Raw genomic sequence first — 21,610 nt, 5'->3', positions numbered from 1 at the left:
CGCCCACGCCCGCAGTGAGCAACAGTTTCCTGTTGCTATTCAGCGACGTGCGACCGTGCCAACGAGCCACACTCACAGCTACGTTGTACTCCCAGTTCATCCTCCAGAAGTCGATGACGGTGTTCTGCAGCGGGCCCTGAGTTGCAATGTAGGCCTCTGGGCCGTCCATACCCTGAAGGGAGGGATGGGGAGAAAGGGGGGAGAAAGAGGGAGGAAAGGGCAAGATCACAAATCTGCACCGGTTTTTTGAAATGACATATTCTGTAAAGACACTTTATCTCCACGCCGGATGTTCCTGTGATTCATGTCGCACTTTATACGGCGTACATTTCCCCAGCGCTGTTATCAAAGTGTCACACACAACAAAGCAAAGGAATTTTTTTGCAGCTTTTTTCTTTTTTTCTTTACGTTGATGAACCGTTTTTGAAAATATATATTCTGTAAAAAGGCACTTTATCTCCACGCTGGATGTTCCTGTGATTCATATATAGCACTTTATACCACCAGAATGTCTCTAGCGCTGTTATCAAAGTGTCAAACAACAAAGCAAAAGGAATTTCAGCAGCTTTTTCTTCTTTTTTTTTTTTTTTACCTTGATGAAGTTCGCATTGACGTAATCTGTGTCCTGATTGGTCGTTTTTAGCGTCAGCTTCACCCTGGTGTGATCAACTGGGGAGAAAAAAGGAAAAAAGAGAGAGAGAGAGAGAGAGAGACGTATTTACTTTGACTCATTTGAAATATTTTCTACTTGCAGAAACGGATGATGAAATAAGACGAGAGAGAAAAGAGCAGACGGAAAGACAGATAAATGAAGAGGTTAATGGACACACACAGCTACATCCTCATCCTAAGTGTGTGCGTGTGTGTGTGTGTGTGTGTGTGTGTGTGTGTGTGTGGACACATCTGTTACGGATGAAGCGGTTCTTCCTTTGCCTTACCAGCAGCTCATTCACTAAAAGCCTTAATGAACGGATGAATGGATGGAACGACGGAGGAGAAGAAGAGGATAAAGATGTAAAGAAGGAGGACAGATGTTGGGTCACGGGCCCCCCCTGAGGTCATTAAGTACAGCGAGACCATTACACGACCTATCACGTACTGGCTTATCGGTGCATGTTCTAAATGTATGTGCATTTGACAATGCTGGTATTATCATGCAGGACACATGCTTTCATGCAGATTATATTGTGCGGGCGCAGCATAAATCAAAGTGTTGCAGTTACTAATGGCAGCACGGGAAGGTTAGGTTCAGTCGTTGCTTGATGACATGTGGTCTAAAGTCTAAATCTACATCTTGTGAAAGGTCTGTTGTCGGGAGGATCTTTTGGTGACACAAGATAAATAAGATAGCAACAGAAAGTAGAAGTGAAACGAGACACCGGACCACACCGGCTGACACAGCCAGACATGATGCGACGACGCATGTGATGTGACGTCGCATGCAGCCAACAGATGCATTGTTTTCATGGTTGGACTTAACAGCACTTGCAGTGGGAGTTCTAGAGGCCACATGCTACAGACTAGACGTCAGCATGCATTTGTACTTACATGGCAGTATATCTTTATATCTGTTCTTCTTGACATTCTCCTCCTTCTCTCCTATGTTGGTGGGGAAGATCTTGTCCGTCCGATATTTCGTCGATAGCCGTCGTAACCGCTGGAATAAACAGCACAAGAGGGAATGTATTTAGCAGGAAGCAATAACAAGACGCAAGAAGTCGGTCTTTATCAGAGTATATTATCAGAGCACTAAAGATACAAAGAAAGCTTCACGACAGAGATTCAGAGAGAAAGTGTTACTATTAATCTGAGTTTCAATTAAGCTTTATCTAATGTATGTTTCCTCTGAAGCGTCCTGGCTCACACATATGTATTACAGTGGTTAAACTCTTCTGACACACTCATCCATCAACATTCACACCACCGCTAACACCACAGCACCCTAACCCCCCCCCCCCCCCACACACACTGCTGCTGCTGCTGCTCCTCTTTGCATGATAGCGCATTAAGATAAGTGCAGCCAAATCTAATAGGAGCTGACATTGATGAAGACACATGCAGTTAATGGGAGGAGAGCCTGACAGCAGGTGTCTCAGACCAGTGCAAGTTCACGTTTTTAGTTCAAATCCTTTCTCACACAGAAGCGGTTCAAGGTGCTTTTTTATGGCAGTATTTGATTTACAGGATGTTTTTTGCATCAATGCGATGAGGTGATTTGTCAGATATTTGATTAGCTGCATGAAAGGACTTTTCAAGGCCACTTTCTCTCTGCTAGTCTCTTTGTGGAACCTCTACTGAATCACCAGAATATTCACCATAAACACCACCAGGTCACACTGCGACATTAAATCACATAAAGCAGGAAAGCAACAATATACCAGGAAACAAAACAAAAAAAAGCTTATCACATCCTGCTGAAGTCGCCACTTAAAACTGAATCAGTGTGCTACAGATTTCTATTGTATTCCCTGCATCGAGCATCCTTATGAGAGGAAAGCTGAGCACAGTTGGGGTGCTGAAAACATTTTTGGGATCAGATATTAAGGGTGCTTTCACACTCGGGTAGTTCGGTTGATTCGGGCGGGTGTGAAAGCTGCCAAATCGAACCGAGACCGCCTGAGAAGGAGGATCTCGGTCCGCTTCACTCTGTTGAGCGTCCTATGAGATGTGAAAGCAAATGAGCAGCAGGATTTTATGACATCAGATGTGTGATTTTTAGGCCAAACTACTAATAAAAACATCTGTTCAGGAAGCGATCTTACCGACCTGTAGAAGGCCGTGCATATAACCTTCACACAGCAGCTGTGTTTGCATCCGTCTCTGTCCTGACAGCTCATTAAGTCCATTAAAAAGGAGCGTGACGGCCATCAGTAACAGGCCTCATGCACAGGCCTGTGTGCTCACCGGCATTCGCATCTGTGAGTCGACTTAGTCTAATAATATTAATAGTCAGTTATTTCTCGGTGGGCTTTGCGACACCGAGTTAAATGGAATTTGATTCCCCATGCGGGTCCTGGCGATGCGGGACGACAATTTGGTGAACTCCAGCTCAACTACAAACGTAGGGGACTTTCTGAAGCTTCCAGTGAATTCTATCACTCATTCACGCCTTCACTGTGGCCTCGAGTGTCACAGCGTCACTTTCAAGACACTTCAAAAGAACAGCGAGACTTTTGCGCCATTAAAAAACTCCAGCTGCTCGACTCTGATAGTGTTCACACGATATCTCTGTCAAATGATTTTTTTTTTTAAATTCTCTCAGTTGCTTCAATCGCTTCCATCTCTCTCTTTCTGAGACAATTAAGCATCACTCTACTTTTTCCCTCTCTCTCTCTCTCTCTGAGAAAGTCAGTGTAGGCGTTCGGAGCCTCGTGTGAAAAAACGGTCCCACCTCTTCTCTCTGGCACCGACTGCAGGCTTTCCTCGTGTTGCTGTGACACAGACACACACACACACACACACACACACACACACACACACACACACACACACACACACACACACACACACACACACACACACACACACACACACACACACACACACACACACACACACACACACACACACACACACACACACACACACAGAGTACATCCTGGTTTCCTGAGATCTCTCAAACCTCAAGACTCGTCTTCCTGTCCCCGTTCCTCTTTTCATTTTTGTCGTAACTTTGTAGCTATTGCTGAGGAATACGCAACAACACGCACACAGACAGCAATGCAAAGACACACTGACAGAAACTATTGCAAAAAACATGGAGGCTGTGATGAAAATGAGATGATTTCCAGAAAACACCACAACTCTCAGTTCCTGTCCGTTCAGTTTTTCCTCTGAAAGTTATCTTTCTGACACGGGGCTTCAGTGCTTTCATAAACTGACGAGCTGACTGCTGTACTCACTGAATACACTCCTGACACACACACACACACACACACACACACACACACACACACACAAACAGCTTAGACTCGAGGCACAGAGGCACCCTAAAGACATAATGAGTTTTTCGGCTTTCATTTTGCATCACTCGTCTTTCTAAACCACCACGACGACGACGACAACGAGCTGAGGGAGAGGAAACAAGGGAGAGGAAAGGAGATGGGGGAGGAAGAGAGGTACACACCGAGACTGTGGGCGGCAACACAGCTGTGCATGAGTTCATTTGTGTCTGTGTGTGTGTGTCTCTGTGTGTGTGTGTGTGTGTGTGTGTGTGGTAATAGCATTAGAGCTCCTCTGGCCCCATGTGAATTACATTTCTAACAGAGGTCTGCTTCTGTGCTGGGCCAGAGCCCGAGAAGAGACACACACACACACACACACACAAACACACTTAGGACCCACAATGAGCAAGAGAAGGCAGGCAACGGGGATTCGTGATGGTTTGTGATTCTCCCAACCCACTAAAACACATTACATGGAGACACTGTAAAGATCACATGTACTTTATTTCCCCTTTGTAGCCCATTTACAGCAAACTGGGAAGCACGAGGCGAGTCCCCCATTGAAGACCATGAAATCTGACATTTCGCAGCACCTAATCAACGATTTGTTTCAGCCCTGAATCGCTACTTTTGATCTATACATGATACGACTACGTCAGCTCACCACTTGTATAATCATGGGGTCAAATTGAGGATTAGCAACAGAAAAAAAAAATTACTCGGAAACAACTTCAGTACCCCGCTCAAAGACGAGAGAGGCACAGGTGTGTCAGCCTACCGTCTGTTGAACGGCTGACATCAGGTTAAAAAGCCACATCAGGAGCAAACAATGCACGTTTTGCTTCTACGCATCAAGCGGTGGCTTGAAAACTAGAATTGTTAAAAGCTCGACTGGTTTCGCGCCTCCGTTTGTGCTCGAGCAACAACACAAAGGTGGTTAGAGTTGAGTTCCATGATAATGGAAAATAAACATCGCATAAATAAAAGCTTTATTGAATTTAAAGCTTTTTTTTAATTTCATACATTATGAAAAACAAACTTGGATGGAGACCCAGCTACCTTCTGTCTCGCCATTTTTCTCTGTACTTTCCATTGTCACGCAGACAGACCCTGTTTCTAATTACTCTTACTTCCTCTGTTACGTAAAACACACACGCGCACACATACACACGCGCACACATACACACGCACACAAAAAGACAAATAATGGGTAAGCCTGGAGGATGCAGAAGAAATAAAGCAGAGGGAGAGAGTTCCTTTTTTTTTTAAACAAACCAAGAGAGATGGGGTGTATGGGAACGAGGAAAGGAGAGATGAGGAGGAGAGGTGTGGATATTGAAGATAAAAGGGGTGATATGGAGAAACAAAGGGGAGGTGAACAGGGAGGAAAGAGGGAGAGCCAAGGCTTTTAAGAGGCTCCTGGTTACTAAGCTAATGGGTTTTTTTACTCCTCGTTTCTGTCGTCCATTCACACGCTCTCTTTACACACTCTGTCGCTTCGCACTAGCTTCTGTCCTCAATGGGGGGGGGGGCAAGGAAAAATAAACATCCTTGTATTTATCGACAGACAGTGGTGTATACATTTTTGATCTGCAACTATTCTCATAATGAATTCATCCTTTCAGTCACTTTTTTTCCAAGCACAATTGCCAAATATGTGGCGGTTCTAGCTTGTTGAATATGTGGATTTGATGCTTTTCTTCATCATGTGCGATAGTAAACTGAATCTCTTTGACTTTTGGATTGTTAGTTGCATAAAACACAAGTTTGAGCTCTGGGGAAATTGTGTGTTTCTGATATAAATCCTCTTATTTAACAACAGTAGAACCATTGAATGTTACGTGTGCACAAACAAGTAGAAAACGTTTCTCTTCACAGGAAAGGGAAGTTACTGAAAACACCATAAAACCCATCAAACCGTTTTCTATGGTTTTCACACAGTAAAATACTAGAACGCACTGAAACCAACTACACTGCACTGTTGTGGTCTACTCTGCAAAAAAAAAATGTGTGAGGCACATTACCCACATTTAAACAGCTGATGGACATCATTAGTAGAAGATGTTCACTTGCACTTTTTGTCAAAAGTTAAACTAGTGTTCAACTTTTCGGACAAACTGAGTTGCAGTAGTTTGGTCAGCCGAGGTCATCTACCGATGTATCAATAGTGCTTTTTATCTCTCTTTTGGCCTTAGAATAAAAGCAACATTGATAAGAGTGTGGAAGGAACAGGAGCAACGTGACAATGATTTTCTATTTCTACCTTTCTACTCCCTTCTGTCCCTATTATTTTGCAACTTCCCATCAGTCAGAGGAGTAAAACAGCATGACTGAGTTGGGCAGTTTCCTGTGAATGCTCAACTTCCACCGTCACACACACACACATATAGGGCGTTGCCCCCGAAAAGCCCAGTGCCTACTTCACAGACCCCCTTCAGGGTGTGACTGAGTCATGTGTGTGTTCGCAGACACATTTCTTCACAATGACTTGACTTGGCCTGAAATAGCTCCGAGGATGCCGGGCCGGTTACTGGACACAGAGCGAGACAGATGGAGAGACGACGGAAAAAGAAGATTAGGAAAAAACAAAAGAAGAAAAAAAATGTCAAGAGAGATGGAAGGAGCACCGGAGAGGTAGAGGTAAAAGAGAGAGAGAGAGATGTAGCAGTTAGTGGGTCTAACCTACTTTCTGTCTCCTGGCTGAATAAGTCAGCATCGCTGTACTTCCCTGGCACACTGAATTATTCACACACACACACACACACACACACACACACACACACACACACACACACACGCACACACTTTTTTTGAACTCAGCCGTAAGCTCTGATCGGCAGAAAATATGCCCTCCCTGCAGAAGCGATGGGAAGAAAGTGTGTGTGTGGCCAGGAAGTGAAGGTGTCGAGTGCCAGAGAGAGGCCGTGCTGACGGTCACCTTCCATGCAGACACGCACGCACACACACACACACACACACACACACACACAAGCTAAAATAGGTCACCTCTTACAAAGCACTCAGAAAAATCAATCTCCCGCGCACCGAGCATGCAGGGAAAAGATGCACTGCCACAGCACAGACACTAAAAGGGTCGGTGTGAAATCAGACAAAAAGGCTGCAAAGTCATGTTTAGTTGTACAGAAAGAAAGTGCCCGAAAACAAATGTGTAGTAGTGACAGGAAGGGGTTATGATATAAATAGGAATATTCTCCTTCTTGCTAAGAGTTAGGTGACAAGTTTGATACTGTGTGTGTGTGTGTGTGTGTGTGAGACCTCCTCGTTAGCGAAAGATCCTGACAAAGATAATGTCCAACGATCAGCATCAGTTGCCAAGCTGTACACACACACACACACACACACACACACACACAAAAAAAACACGCACACACACACGCAAACGTGCATGCATGCATTGTGCAGTCATTTCCACTTCATGGCTACTGGCCAATGTAGGTCAGTGGAGCACTGATAGCATGAGTGGGCATGAACACAAGCACACACACACACACACAGTAGAATGTGCTTTCCTTTAATTAGCCATTGGGCTTCCCTTTATCTGTAACCGTCACTCTTTCATTTTCAGTTCCTAAACCATCCGAATGTCTGACTGTTATACAAATCACTCAGGCAGAGATGTGACTACAGTCGCTGTGTGTGTGTGTGTGTGTGTGTGTGTGTGGAGACACCAACTGCTGGAAACACCTGGCCTGAACCGAAAGCAACCGGTTCAACCAGCCATTTAAAACCACCGTCAGTGGAGGAGAACTGGCAAGGAGTCAAAAGGGGTCTTACGAAATATGAAGCACATGGAAGAAGACACAAAAACACATTCATAGTCATAAAACCACACGCGTCCTCGAGTGAGACACTGAAGCCCCCCAGTAGTGCCATTCTGCAGCTGACCACCATGTGACTTTCCCTGTGAAGATCAGAATGTCATTATTTTTCACAGCGTGACCTCCCCTCTCTCTTCGCCATCATGTCCGTCTCTGAAAATGAGCTCAGAAACAATAAACGCTCTCTAAAGCTCACTGCCACATTAAAAAACAACACATTCAATATCACCCACGGGGAACGCATTACTGAGCGAGAGCGGAGAGAAACCCACGACTCTTAGCAGTCCGACGTGTTGGATTTTCAGTTAACATCGTCGACTCCGCGGCCATACTGAAGCAAACAGTGTACATTTTTTTTCGGGTATTTGCCCGGTGGTAGTTTCCCGCTCTTGAGCTCGGCCTGCAGCAGGAAGCAGATGTGGACAAAACCGCATGTAATCCCAATCACCTGGGACAGGAGCTCATTGTGTGTTTAGTGTTTGTGCGCATGTTTTTAATCACTTCCCTGCTCTGATATTTACAGTCCATATATGGGGGTCAAATATATGTGTGTGTGTGTGTGTGTGTGTGTGTGTGAGAACTGCCACGGCAAAGATGACTCTCCATGTAGCCATTTCTTTTCACCTAACACACACACACACACATGGGGTATTACTGCAGTGTTTTGAGTGTGTGGTCTCCTTATCTTGATCAATAAACTTCTTCATCGTTGTTGGTGGCTCAGCTAGCTTTCATCGTGCATGGCGCCCCCCCCTCTCTCTCACACACACACACACACACACACACGCGCACACACACACACACACAGTCCAGAGCGGAAATATTTTGCTTTCTTCTGAGAAACACCCGGCTCAGGGGCAAAAGGCTGGTTTCTGGGTTAAGCCGTGGGAGGAAGGGGGGGGGAGAAGGAGGCTTGTGACACCAGAGGAAATTGGGAAGTCGTGTTACAGTAACATGAGGCGCGCTTACAGTGGTTGCCACACACACACACACACACACACACACACACACACACACACACACACACACACACACACACACACACACACACACACACACACACACACACACACACACACACACACACAGCAGCCGACCCCTGCAGTGTACCCCTCTCCACCCACGCACACAAACTAATAAAAGCGTACAGCCGTACAAACACGCACACCGGGTTTCTCATTTCGTAGCCAGTGATGGAAGACGGCAGATTTGAACAATTATGAACCCAAATTAAAAACGTAGGATGTATCATTGTCTGAAGATAGATGTACTGAAACCCAAAGCCTTAGACTTCAACTCTGAACACAAGTCCACTCTACTCTGGAAAACACACACTATATAAACTGGCACTTGCCTTCCATGCTGATACACACCAATGGGGTCCTTGCATCCCTGACCAGTGAGATGTGTGTGTATGTGTGTGGGCTTGTGTAATACATGGGCATAAAGGCTTCCAGATCATGTGCTGCAGGCTGAGATATGTGTGCAGCCACTTAAAATGCAGACACAAAACTCACAGAGGACGAGGGGAAGCCCCCTGGTGACTGTGGAAACAGCGACTACACACAAAGCCACAAGAACACACACACACAGAAGAACACACACACACACACAAGCATGTTAGGCATCGTCACATCTCATTTTCTTGCCTCCCCTCTGAGTGTTTTATGTCTGCCCAACAGGACACACGTTTAGAGAAGCGTGTGTGTTTGCACTTTTTCGCTTTCTTTGATGTGCGGCTCGGGAGTAATCTGCTTGCAGAAGTGAGGCAGGAACACACACACACACACACGAACACACACAGATCACATATGCCTAAACCCTTTCTAGACTACAATGTTGAGCCCAGTGTGCCCAAAAGCAGGTACGTTTATTCCAGTGTATTTAGAAACAATATCACGCATAACTGATCACACAAGTTAGATTGTATTGTTAGAGTGGTGTATTTACATCATGCTCTTTATTTAATCTCTCCTCATTTCCAACTTGAACCACTTACGTAGCTACATTTTACTGGACCTGTGAAATGATTCTTAACACCTCTATAAAAGACACGCAAAGTGTCTCCTTCTATCTTATAAATGGGTCGCAAAATATCCAGGCATCTGTTCGTATGCAGACGTCTGCTCGTGTGCCACACGGGGACGCATGAACAGACGCCAACATCTCAACGTGTTTGGAGAAATGTGTTCTCAGCTCCGTGTTGTTTGACAACAAGTTCGATTTTGCATAAGTTTAAATTAAAAAAAGAAAGAAAAAGGTGCTATGTACGAGAATTGGGCGCGTTTCTATTGCTTCTCGACTGCTGCCAGCTAACGGTGCTTACAGCGCTAACAGCTAAAGAGCTGACACAGCAGTGTTCACCTGAGGGTGGGGTGCCACTCATTCGTGACACATTCTTTTTTTTTAAGTCTTCTGTAATAGCACGTTTCTTTTCGGGCTGCGTGGTGGCCTGGTAGTTACAGAGGGTTTCTCATAACACTGAGGTCACAGGCTCTACCCCTGCAAGCTTGCACGTCTATCAACAGCTGTGTGTTCAATCAACCTGGTCTCGGGCTAAACTACACCCCTAACACCTCACTCACTGCCACCTCAACACAAATACAGGACTCTTTATAGATCACCGTGTGCTCTTAAATGTGCCGTTAGTTGGATGCTAGCTAGTAGCGTAGCCGATATTAAAGGTTGTCTTGTATTCAGGCCAGTCGCAGTTTACCTCAAGCAATCTGACATGGCCTTGAAAATGAAAACTGTTACATTTTCTGTTATATTTTTGACAGAAGAGGATACATTTATGTGAACCCAAATGTTGAATCTGGATGTGCCCATATCGTTGCCTCTGCAGCTGGCCATTTGTCTCGGGCTCTCTTACATAAGCGCACTAATAGCTGGTTTGGGAAGTCGTGGGTTGACGGAGCCGGTTGATAACCACCCTTGTGACACAAGTAAGATCGCCATTGTTTGGTTTGGTGAAACCAGCGACTGCAGAGATGCCCCGTATTTTACAGAACCTGCGTCATGAGACGGACTCCGGGACTCGACAGTACACGTTTGGCCTTTCATCCCATTTGTATCCCTTAAAATTAAGCGATCGTCGTCGGACCAGATTGGTCACAATGATCCTACGTTTTAGTGATGACATGCTGCGTGACGTCATTGCCGAAGCTTAAACCTTTTCACTGCCATTTGGATCCACCCACATGCTGCAAAGCGGTTTAGTTAAACCCGAAAACAACTCGACAACAATACTAACAATGTGGATGGTCAAGGAAGAAATAATAGACACATAGCTGGGAAATAGGGCGGGGCGATACGGGCAAAATCTCCTCTCAACGATAGAGGTCATTTCATATCTCGATAACAATATCTATATTACGATATAGCACGTTCTAAGGTAATTCAATACAATAATAGTACATGTGAAAAAATAAAAGACACTTCTCACATTTGGTTGTGAGAAGTGCCATCAAATAGCTGCAGAAGGACTATCGAACGACGCATATAATATCCGACTTGTTGCCCTTTCCAGCGCATTGTAATTATGCCAATAAAACATTCTATATTTAAAACAACAATAGGCAGTCAGAGTGGGTGTTCTGGTGACTCAGTGTGTGCAAAAGGAGCACACCCCATGCGCTTGTGGCGTTGTCGAGCTCGACTCCAGCAATTGAGAGCTTCACGCCAGGCTCGAAATCGGTCCGACAGACCCGGCAGCAACCAGCCGAAGCACCAACTTCACACGCTGGCTGACGAGTCTCGACCGCGCTCGGTACAGCAGGTTATCCTGTCTACATAATACAGATGAAAAACTCTTTAATTCACCGGCAGATGTTGCCGTCTGAAAGCAAATTGAACACCATGAACATAAAGCGTCCACGCACAAAAATATAACTGGATTACTAGAAATGTATTTCAGAAATAGTTCAAATTGAAGCCTTTACGCGGCCTCAAAGACGACATTTACGCGAGCAGTGTTATAGTCGTGTTACTATCTGGAGGGATGTGTGATAGCCGAAAGGCTAAAACAGGAAATGTGTGTCTCACTGTAGAAAGGAATTATTGTGTTTCATGCCAGTAAAGCTAATTTAAAAAGAAACTGAACAGATATCACATGAAGAATCTGGAGGCATGACGAGCAGTCGGCGGCGTCCGGCAAGTTTGAAAAAAAGGGGATTTCTGATTAAGGCTGCGATTTTTCAGTAGCAACCCGGGCTGAAGGGATCGCCTCTCCTACGGTTCCTCCCAATGTAGAACAGCACAGGACTGTGTGCAGCAGGCGGTTTGACAAGGCGTGGATGTGTGTGAAGTCATGAATGAGAGGTGCTTAAAGAAGAACCTACGTTTACCCACCAGTCAACTCTGCACGAAGAATGTACGATTCAGAGGAACCAGGAGCCAATCAAATGTTCTCTTAAGAGATACTATAAGATTATTCCATCTATAATATAGAAGTTCATCCATAAAGAGCTTCCTCAATGCCTCTCGCACAGCACCAACGCCCCTCGTAGTCTAAGGTTGAAGCGCAACATACACCACCTCCCTGTTTTATGACACACGCTCATCCCCACAGTCGTCAGCACACAACTGGACACAAATAAGAGTTTATCCTTATTTTCTGAATTTGGTACGGCCCTATTTTCAGTGTGAGAAGCCTGACAAATGGTGTAGCTTTTATCCAAAGTGTGCCCGGGAGTTGATAAAGCTCCGGGTTTAAAGCCAGGACAAAATGTTATGAAATGGGCCAAGAAAGAATGTTGCAAGCTCCAGCAAGCAGCTCGGATGAAGCAGGGAAGTAAGGAGACTGAAGTGTGTGTGTGTGTGTGTGTGTGTGTGTGTGTAACTGTAGGCAAGGTTAACCCAGACACTGATTCGCCTCTTTCACAAACAATCAAACTTCAGTACAAAAAAAACCCACCAAACCAACATTTAACTTCCCTGCAACATGATGTGAATCAGAAAGGAAATCCAAATCTACGGTCTGCAGCTACAACTAGTTCAGCCGTTTCTTTAGAGGCTTTGCTCGGTTACATTCATTTAAACTCACAAATGAAGTGTGCACGCGTCCTCCAGCTAGCACATCATTCCCCAACGTATGCCCAATCAACACCACGACCACCTAATATGACCGCATAGTGACGCAAATGGTTGTTACAGGAGCGCCGTGCTGGTTGTGGCTATTTCAGCAATTTCACAAGCCCGGGACGAGTCCCATTTGGTGTCCTGGAGTTGCGCAAAACAACATCATCCAGCGATGCATTGTGGGTACGACTGCAGGTCAGCGGTCATCATGAGGCAAACAAAATATGTTATTGTCTCTTCCCACATGTGGGAAAGTAGTAAAGTAACTGAATACAGTACAATAGAATTTGCTATTATATCCTTGTCAACGTTGGCTAAAACATTGAATCATAATCACAAACAGGATGCATGTAGCAGACCACAACTATGGAGGGACAACAAGAGAAGAGAGACAGATTAGGTTTTGTTCTTATCCCCTCGAGGAATATACACTTGAGTTTATCATCATGGCCGGTCTAATACCCCTGCTCTCAATCCAACCCTCATGAAGGCTAGGATGTTAAACCTGAATCAACTTCATGGTCATTTTGGAGACTAGATTGTGGTGCAGTTCAATTTCATTGCATTATATTGTGTCTCAAATATGTTGTGCACCCTATAAACTGAGTGTATTGAGCCTGAGCGCTGGGGAAAAACTACATTTAGCAAATAAAGCTATCGATTCAACCGGCTTTAGGTTAGATTTGTCATCCACTACCGTACACATCTGCCCGAAACCTCTACTAAGTAAGCAACTGCAGTCATTCCATAAATATTTCATAGAGATTTTCTAGCAATAGGCTAAATGAAAAATGATGCATACTACAGGTACACCACAGGAGACAATGCATAGAATTAGGCTCAGTGGACGGTCACTGCTCATTGAGTGTGACAGAGGACAATGAATCACTGCACTGTATCCTAACAATCAGGCATGGTTATCAGACAGTAAGCCATAATAACTGCACTTTAGCACCTACAAGCTAAGCTATCCCTAGAATAAAAACAGCCCAGGGGGGGCTGAGAAGTGACGTGAACGTGTCTTGTTTTTGCCGTTGTCTCTTTATTTTTAAAATTAAAAAAGGAGCCGGTAGTGTTTCTATGGTTTGGGAGACAATGCTAGGCCGCCATGTAAAGCCTGGAAACGGGAAGGGAAGAGGAAGAGGGCAGTGTGGCCGCCCCTGCCTCACCTCCTGGGGGACACGGGAGACCAGGAGACGGGAAGGGGGGGGGTGGGAGGATATGGTGTGGAGGAAAAAGGGTGGAGGTTATGATGGGAGAGAGGTCTGGTGGAGGTGGGTGTGTAAGGTAATAGGAGGCTAAAGGTAAGCTCGTGTAAATGTTGACCCACCATGAAGTCGCTGCCGAAGTTGTCCTCTCCCCTCTCCTCGTCCCCCTCGCTCATGGCCTTCACCCCCTGGATAAACTTTCTCAGGATGCCGGCTTGGTCCATCCTTCAGTCCTCTTGTAACGTGTCCCGTTGCCTTTTCCTTCTTGTAAAAAAATATATATCAGCCTCCCAAAGTAGCAAGGGAGGAGAAGAAAAAATAAAACAACAAAAAAGGGACACAAGGGAAAAGGGGGGGAATAAATAAAAATAAATAAGCTTCACGGATCTTCCCAGAGACTCATCGTCGGGTCATAACACAACACCTTCTTTCTTTCTTTTTTATTATCGCCCCATGTTGTTTCTCCCTTTCCTTCTTTCTTCTGGGCTGTTTTTCCACAACGGTAACGGTTCGTCCCAAAGAAAAGCCGCGGCGGCCGGGCGTTCACGTCCACAGACAAGTGTGCAGCCGCGGTGTCACATAAAGAGTGCACACTGGGCTCTGTGGGAAAAGAAAAAGAAAAGAAAAAAGACAAAAACCTTCTGGTCTGGTCAGTCTATCTACCCCTCCCTGTCTACCTCGGTTGCCACATTCACACACACTGCTGCTCGTTATTCGCTACTGGGGAACATCCGGACTGGGCAAAGCCGAGGCGGAACGCGACCCTCCCCTTCCACTCTATAGCTGTCTGTGATTGGACAGCCGACAGCAAACAGTGGAATTCCATTGGCTGACGTAGATGCAGCTCTGCCAAAGCACCGCGTTTGATTGGATAGAATGCGTGTCTGTCATTTTGACGCGGTTCGTCCTCGGCACTGGTATAATAAACCACATTTTTGTGAATAAAAAAAAGAACCAAATTACTGTAAAAAAAACCAACTAGATACTAAGAGATATATCATTATAAGAATATGTACAGTAATCCTTTTTTTCTTGAAAGTCTTTTATTGCTTGGAGTATTTATACTTCAAATGTTTTGTGTTGTGTGTGTGTGGGTGTGTGTGTGTATGTGTTAATATGTAATTAACTGCCAGATAGACCAAAGATCATTTTCCACCTTTCCATAATTTCTACTCAAATATAAAAGTTTTGTCAATATAGGATTTTGTTTTTGGAACAGATGTCAATCGTGTTAATTTTCCAGCCATACGTTATCCTATGAAAATACTGCATACATTGTTTATATATATGTTTCCATATGTATAGTAACTACTCAAGTTACTTTTTGGAGTTAAATCTGATTGTTTTAAACCTGCCGTGTATAATTTAAATGTTCCCATTAACCTCTGGTCCAAAAGTAATCCTGACTAACTTCATACTCTTACATCTAACCTTACTGTCATTTGTCTAAAACAGCTGCTTACCCAAGTAGCAATATTAGTTAACCTAAATAACGAAACAAGCAGTAAAGTGTTCTGTGCGTAGTCGTCAGTGAGAATAATCCTTTTCATTTACTGTAAATCATTAATGCATTAAAGTGAAAGCATTTCTGTTATGTAAGCGGTCCAGGTGGCGCTCTGTCTAATTCCTTCAAATCGTTTTAGTGGTGGTGGGAGTCACATGTATACATTAACACATTGAAGCGACTGACCTGCTCCCCTATCTTCAAATATTACACAAACATACACGTTTGTCTCTGTCAGGAGATACAGGAGAGTACAGGTTACAGTAAGCCTCTTTCTACAGTTTAATAATCCGGTCATTCAGCCATTGATTTAATAGCACTAACACAGATAGATGGATGGATGGATGGAAGGATGGATATGTGAAGGCCAGAGTAAAGAAGCAGCTAACAGATTAGTAAAATATATAATCTGGATTAAGATACAGACAGAAATAGAAACAAACAAATTCATCATGAAACATCCCCACCGGTGGTCACTCTGTCACATACGTAAAATATGTTGTTTTACACGAAAGTTATTGGTGTTTCGCAACTATATTAATGTATGCTAATTTTGAGCATCCGGGTCATTTCATTTGAATGGAATTGAGAAACTGGTGAGAAAAACAGAGCATCGGAGATGGAGAGAAGAAACAAAAAAACAAAAATGGTAAATTGGTATTCTGGATGGAGCTTCCGGGGGACGGAAACTCAATAGACACTTATGCATGATTAACTCTCTTTCGATAAGCACACACAGAAGGGGAATCAAGTGACATTGTTTTCCTTTAGTTCTACCAGTGACAACAAACAAACCCGTCTATTCAGTCTGAGGAAGAAGGAGAAGGGGACGCTGTCACTGAGCCAACAAGCTTTCCACACACAAACTGCTTCTTGTTGCTCTCGTCTTTAAACGTATTTGCTTGTTATCCTCGGTAAATATCCCAAGTTTTCTTTCTGCGGTTCTGTCCTCTCTTCATTTACCAGACATGAGCAACACAGCTGATTTTCCCGTCTGACAACAGCAGAGCCTTCATCCCAGCCAATAATTGTACAACGTGAACATTAACAAGACGGAGAGAACACACAACACGCAGTCTGTCAACAAGCGCAAGGTGACATATTTATGTCTTTTGTGCAGCCGGCAGTCCAAAACGCAAAGATGTTCAGTTGACTATCACATAAACAAACACAAGAGAAGCTGAAACTAGGGAATGTTTGGCCTTTCTAGCAACGTGATCTCTTAATTCTCTAATTCATATTTATAGCCACAGACAATACAGCCTTTGATAATTTGCCTGAAAATGTAATTTAGTAATAATATTCATGTGCAGACAGAATTGCTTAACGGGCGCTATTTGGACATAATGTTTTCATTTGATCGCTTAAGTTATTTCATATTTTTGTGCCAATAAACTCTCTAACTAACCGATTGCAGTGAGGTGAGCTCTGTCTTAATGTCACATTTGTGTCCATACAGTGTCTGTACAGAGGAGTGCAACCATGTGACTGAATCATTATGCGCGTCCGTGTTTGGAGTGAGATTTGTTTCTTTTCTTCCACAGTTCAGTGGAAACAGGTCAAGCAGACTGAAGCGATGAACACACACCGAGTACTCTACTTAGTGTGTGTGTGTGTGTGTGTGTGTTATGGTTATATGGGGAATAATATTTTAAGAAAAGACCTCGTGGCCTCCTGAGATCCACCCCCTTCTCTCTGTCACTTCCTGTTCTCAGCACTGCTTCTGTTTTCTCCGTACTGTATCTGACCCTGACCTTTGACCTCTCGGTGGAGAAGAGGGGTCACATCAGGCATTAATTAAATATTTTATTAATATCCTCGTTTTCTTCCTTAACCACTTGCCCCTGTCTATCCTCTTTGCCTCAATTACCCTTACTCTTCCCCTCCCTCTCTAACTCCCCCTTTGTTCTTACTCCCCGCTTTTATCTCCCCCTCCTCTTCTCTTCCTCCTTTTCTCTCCCCTTTTACTCCCTCTCTTTTCTCTTTCTATCTCTCTCTTTCTGGAATGTGCTGCTCAGAAGCAGCTGAGTGGAGGAATGTCGCTGTAACAAGCCCATACACAACCCCGAGGGAGGGAGGCTCCCTACACACACACACACACACACACACACACACACACACACGCTATCTTTCTTCTTCCTGGTGTGTGTTCTTTGACTTCTTAACCACTGCTAAACGATAAACTCCCTCCTTCCTCTCTCCCTTATGTTCTGCCTTTCACACATGTGTGCCTGCAATGGAGGGCAGAGAATGAAGCTGCATTTTTGAGGACATAGCAGGATGCGTATATCTGGCCTGGGCACACAGACACACACACACACGCACTCAAAACGAGAGAGAGAAAGAACGTGAGCCTGCCTGTTGCAGTAATGAAGTAGGGTGTAAATGTCTGCCCTCAGGGAGGAATGACTCAGTTGCATGTTACACAACCCGGCATGCCCCCTTCTGTTGTAGGCTCACTCAGAATTCACTCATATACATAGTCAGAAATAAGAAAAAGAATAAAAGAGGCAAACCATAACCGATGATGCTTCCATACATGTTACCATCCTATCGTGCTCTGTGACAGGTGACCCCATCCACAGGGCACGAAGGGTCACTGAATGGTTCGATGAGTATGAAAATCATAGCATGTGGTTTTCATGCTATGGCCTCAACATATATCAACCTAATTGAACAGCTATTTTGGAGAGTACTGTAAAACAAAACAGCAAATGACGAAAAGAAGCAGGAGCACAGAGCTCCAGAGGCTTGGAGAACGTGTGTTGTGCTGGCCAAACATTTTATAAAGACACTTTGTGTTGTTTTTTTCCTTAAATTCCTTAAAAGGAGAGGAAGAAACTGGAAAATATATTTCTATCTGGAGGCCCAGAACGTGCAGATGTCAGGTCGAATACCAAATGACTGAAAGCAGTGGTGGAAAAAGTATTAAGATGCCTCACATAAAAGTAACACATGCTGGTAAGTCTAAAAATACAATATTTCCCTCTGACGAGTGGTGAAGTAGAATTAAAAATGGAAATCTTCAAGTAAAGCCGGAATACCTCAAATTCTACTAAAGGACGGTACTTGTTTCAATGTAGTTTGATTGCAACACATTAGCAAGTAAATGTTAGCTGGCAGTATCTGAGTATTACAGGGTTCGAGTCTTTTTAAGTACGCTGAGCACTGTGGTGCCACGTGTAATGCCAAAAATTACCAAAACAATAAAATATTTATATATATATATATACAACAAATACACATATATATATTGTGTCTATATATGTATAAGTCAACATTACTGGAGTTACATGGACTTATTTAATGGTATCACATGTTTGAATCTCAGCCGTATTATCTATTATATTATATAAATCTATTATATGTGTGATGTGAGTGTAGAAAACAGTGTGTGAGGGTGAGGTGGGTGATGTGGCACTGCTCGGCCTTCTTGTATGTGGTATGTGCATTTGTGTGTGTGTGTGTGTGTGTGTGTGTGTGTATAACCCTTCCCTCAAAAGATTCCAGCCAGCCTGTCTCTGTCTTCACCAACGTTACACACACAGGCATAAGTACATACACACACACACACGCACACACACACACTGGCAGGTAGCCAGACATTGGCGGTTGGACGCTCTGTCAGATTTAGACACGTAATTACTGTCCTAGCATTTTGAGAGCTGCATGTGTTTGTCTCTGTCTGTACTGCATGAGTGTTTTACATGGAGTGTGTTTATGTCAGTGACACTGGCACACAGCTATCCTGCTTGGATATCGACACATTATTGTAAATGGTCAACAGTACCTGAAGTACATTCTCACGTACTGTTTTAGGTCCAGTCACTGTAGAGTAACTAGTTATCCACTGGCGCCACCCAGTGGCAACATTTTGAGAGTTGCAGCGCAAACGTCACTAATAGATGATGTTTCAATGAGGAAGATGTGACGGCACTGAAGTGAAAATCAGTTGGTTCAATGAGATCCAACATCACAAATGATCTTTTGTAATATTTTTTCATTATATCGGTGGAACACTTCTCCTTGAATGAACAGCAATTACAGTATCTGACCCAACGTGATAGACAACATTTCTAATCCCCTCCCTGCAAATGTGGTTTAACTGATAATGATACTGTAATGAGAAGAGGCATAATGATATATTGTAATATAACTGTGATATAACTGTAATAATAGAATACTTTGAAACATAGATGTCATTTAGAATAGAATGTACAAATGGAATGTACAAGTGGAACTGGGATTACATAGAATGCAGAGCAGCAACTTCATGTGTTCCAAGTTTCACAGTTCATTAGACCAAATTCACAACAAGCCGGAAACATTTACCTCATCTACTTCAGTTCGCTGTATTGTCAGACTGAAGCCATGAGCGACCAGAAGCAAAGGTAAGAAGTTCAGTAATTGATCTACAAGGGCTTAATCCTTCAATATCACAGTAACACGGGTTAACCTGTAGGAACTTTCTCACTAGGCGGCTGCCAAAGATCAGGGAGAAACACGGGAGGAGAGTGGACGGAAGTGATGTGAACAAAAGGGTTGGTACAATATCATATCTGTCACACACTTTACATACATTTCTATCAAAGTACCCTTTTCCTTTTTTTGTTTCAATTTAAAATGACATTTACTAGACCAATTAAGAGCAATTTGATGTCTTTCTTTCCTACCTGTAACTTACAGTAACACACACTAACGTTAAAAAGGGTCAAATCAACTAAAAGCGCACATCAGTTGTTGAGTTGTGTTGTGTTTTATCCCCATCAAATCTCACTCTGAATTATGTTCAATATTCTGACGTATAGCTTCATGCAGATGACCTTTTGACATTACAGAAGCCCAAGCCTGCTGTACACGGATGCACCCTGCCACCAATTGGCAATGGCCAGCTGATGAAACGACAAACAGGCAACGTAACGGTTAATCCGAATCATATTTGGATGGTTTCTAATATCATTGTGTTTATCATTACTAGTAGTATCTAGTTAGATAAGTTAAAGATGTTATTCTCAAAGAAAAGACAAGTTTTGCAAGTTGTCCCTCCCGCTGACTTTCCCCCTCTTCCTGTATTTCTGCTGTATAACATTTCAGCATGCAGCTAGTGGCAAACTGGTTTCCACCCATTCACCTGTTAAAGCTGTTGGCCAGCAGCAGTTCCAGCTGTTGAGCAAACGCTACTCAGCCTCCGGCCACAGGTTGGACTCGCAGCATGCACATCAGGACAGATGTGGTTTTGGGGGACTGCCCATGTTACCTGCAGGTGAGATCTGTTTAGAAGAGCTGTCTGATCATGAATCAATCTGAAGAACTGAGCCTTGACTTTACACATTTTACCAGAGGGACACAAATCTAGCCTGTACATTATCTCGTGCAAACTGAAAGTTACAAGTCGACCACTGATATTAAGTAGCTTTTGCTCTTTTTTTAATCTACAACTTTCTTAACTTACTTAGTTAATTGTTTTGTTGAAGCATTCATTGTAGTTGTCTTCTGATGCCACATTGTCCAGTTTAGACAGCTCAAGTATGACCTGAACCAGGTTACTTGCAGTATTTAATACTTTAATACTCAGTCAATCTTGAGTTTTACTCACTTATTTTGTCTTTAATTCTTGTGTCAAATAAGACCGCAACAACAAGGAGGGCAGTTGGCTGATACAAAACAGACTGACCCCCGTACGTCTGCCACCGATTGAAAACATTACCCAGTCCAGGTCCAGCAGCCCCTGGTCAGTCGGACACAAGCCTGAGACTTCTGTCCTCAGGCCAACCACAGAGCTGAACTGCTACAAAAAGCTGTCTGATATTAGGACCGCTCAAGTTAGGCACTCCCAGCCAGAGACTGGGAATCTGCTCAGGCTGACATGTGTGTTGTCGCCTGTGTCTGAGGGGAAAAAGGGACAATAAGTACCTCAAACTGTCCACAGTTGCAAACGTGCAAACCAAAGATATGAACATTTAAATCATTAAACTTGTCCCATCATCTTTGAACTTTCTCACTTAATCATGTCATGCATTGTTTATAGATGAAACA

General features: G+C 43.7%; 1 protein-coding gene across 3 annotated transcripts in view; it reads right to left on the bottom strand.

Moving 5' to 3' along the window:
* The window catches only part of ptpn12 (protein tyrosine phosphatase non-receptor type 12), a 35,402-nt gene extending 20,643 nt beyond the window's left edge, over positions 1-14,759 (bottom strand). For all 3 annotated transcript variants that reach the window (XM_079183903.1, XM_079183902.1, XM_079183904.1), the window contains exons 1-4: positions 14,193-14,759; positions 1,549-1,657; positions 593-669; positions 77-172 (exon numbers count right to left, since the gene is read on the bottom strand). In XM_079183903.1, the coding sequence (XP_079040029.1) occupies positions 77-172; positions 593-669; positions 1,549-1,657; positions 14,193-14,294 (384 nt within the window). In that variant the 5' untranslated portion in view covers positions 14,295-14,759. The remainder of the gene's footprint in view (positions 1-76; positions 173-592; positions 670-1,548; positions 1,658-14,192) is intronic.
* Positions 14,760-21,610: the final 6,851 nt, after the last annotated feature.

This window comes from Pholis gunnellus (genome assembly GCF_910591455.1).
Source record: "Pholis gunnellus genome assembly, chromosome: 22".
Taxonomy (NCBI): Eukaryota; Metazoa; Chordata; class Actinopteri; order Perciformes; family Pholidae; genus Pholis; species Pholis gunnellus.
The sequence above is the reverse complement of the archived record's forward strand: the minus strand, read 5'-3'. Positions and strand labels throughout refer to the sequence as shown.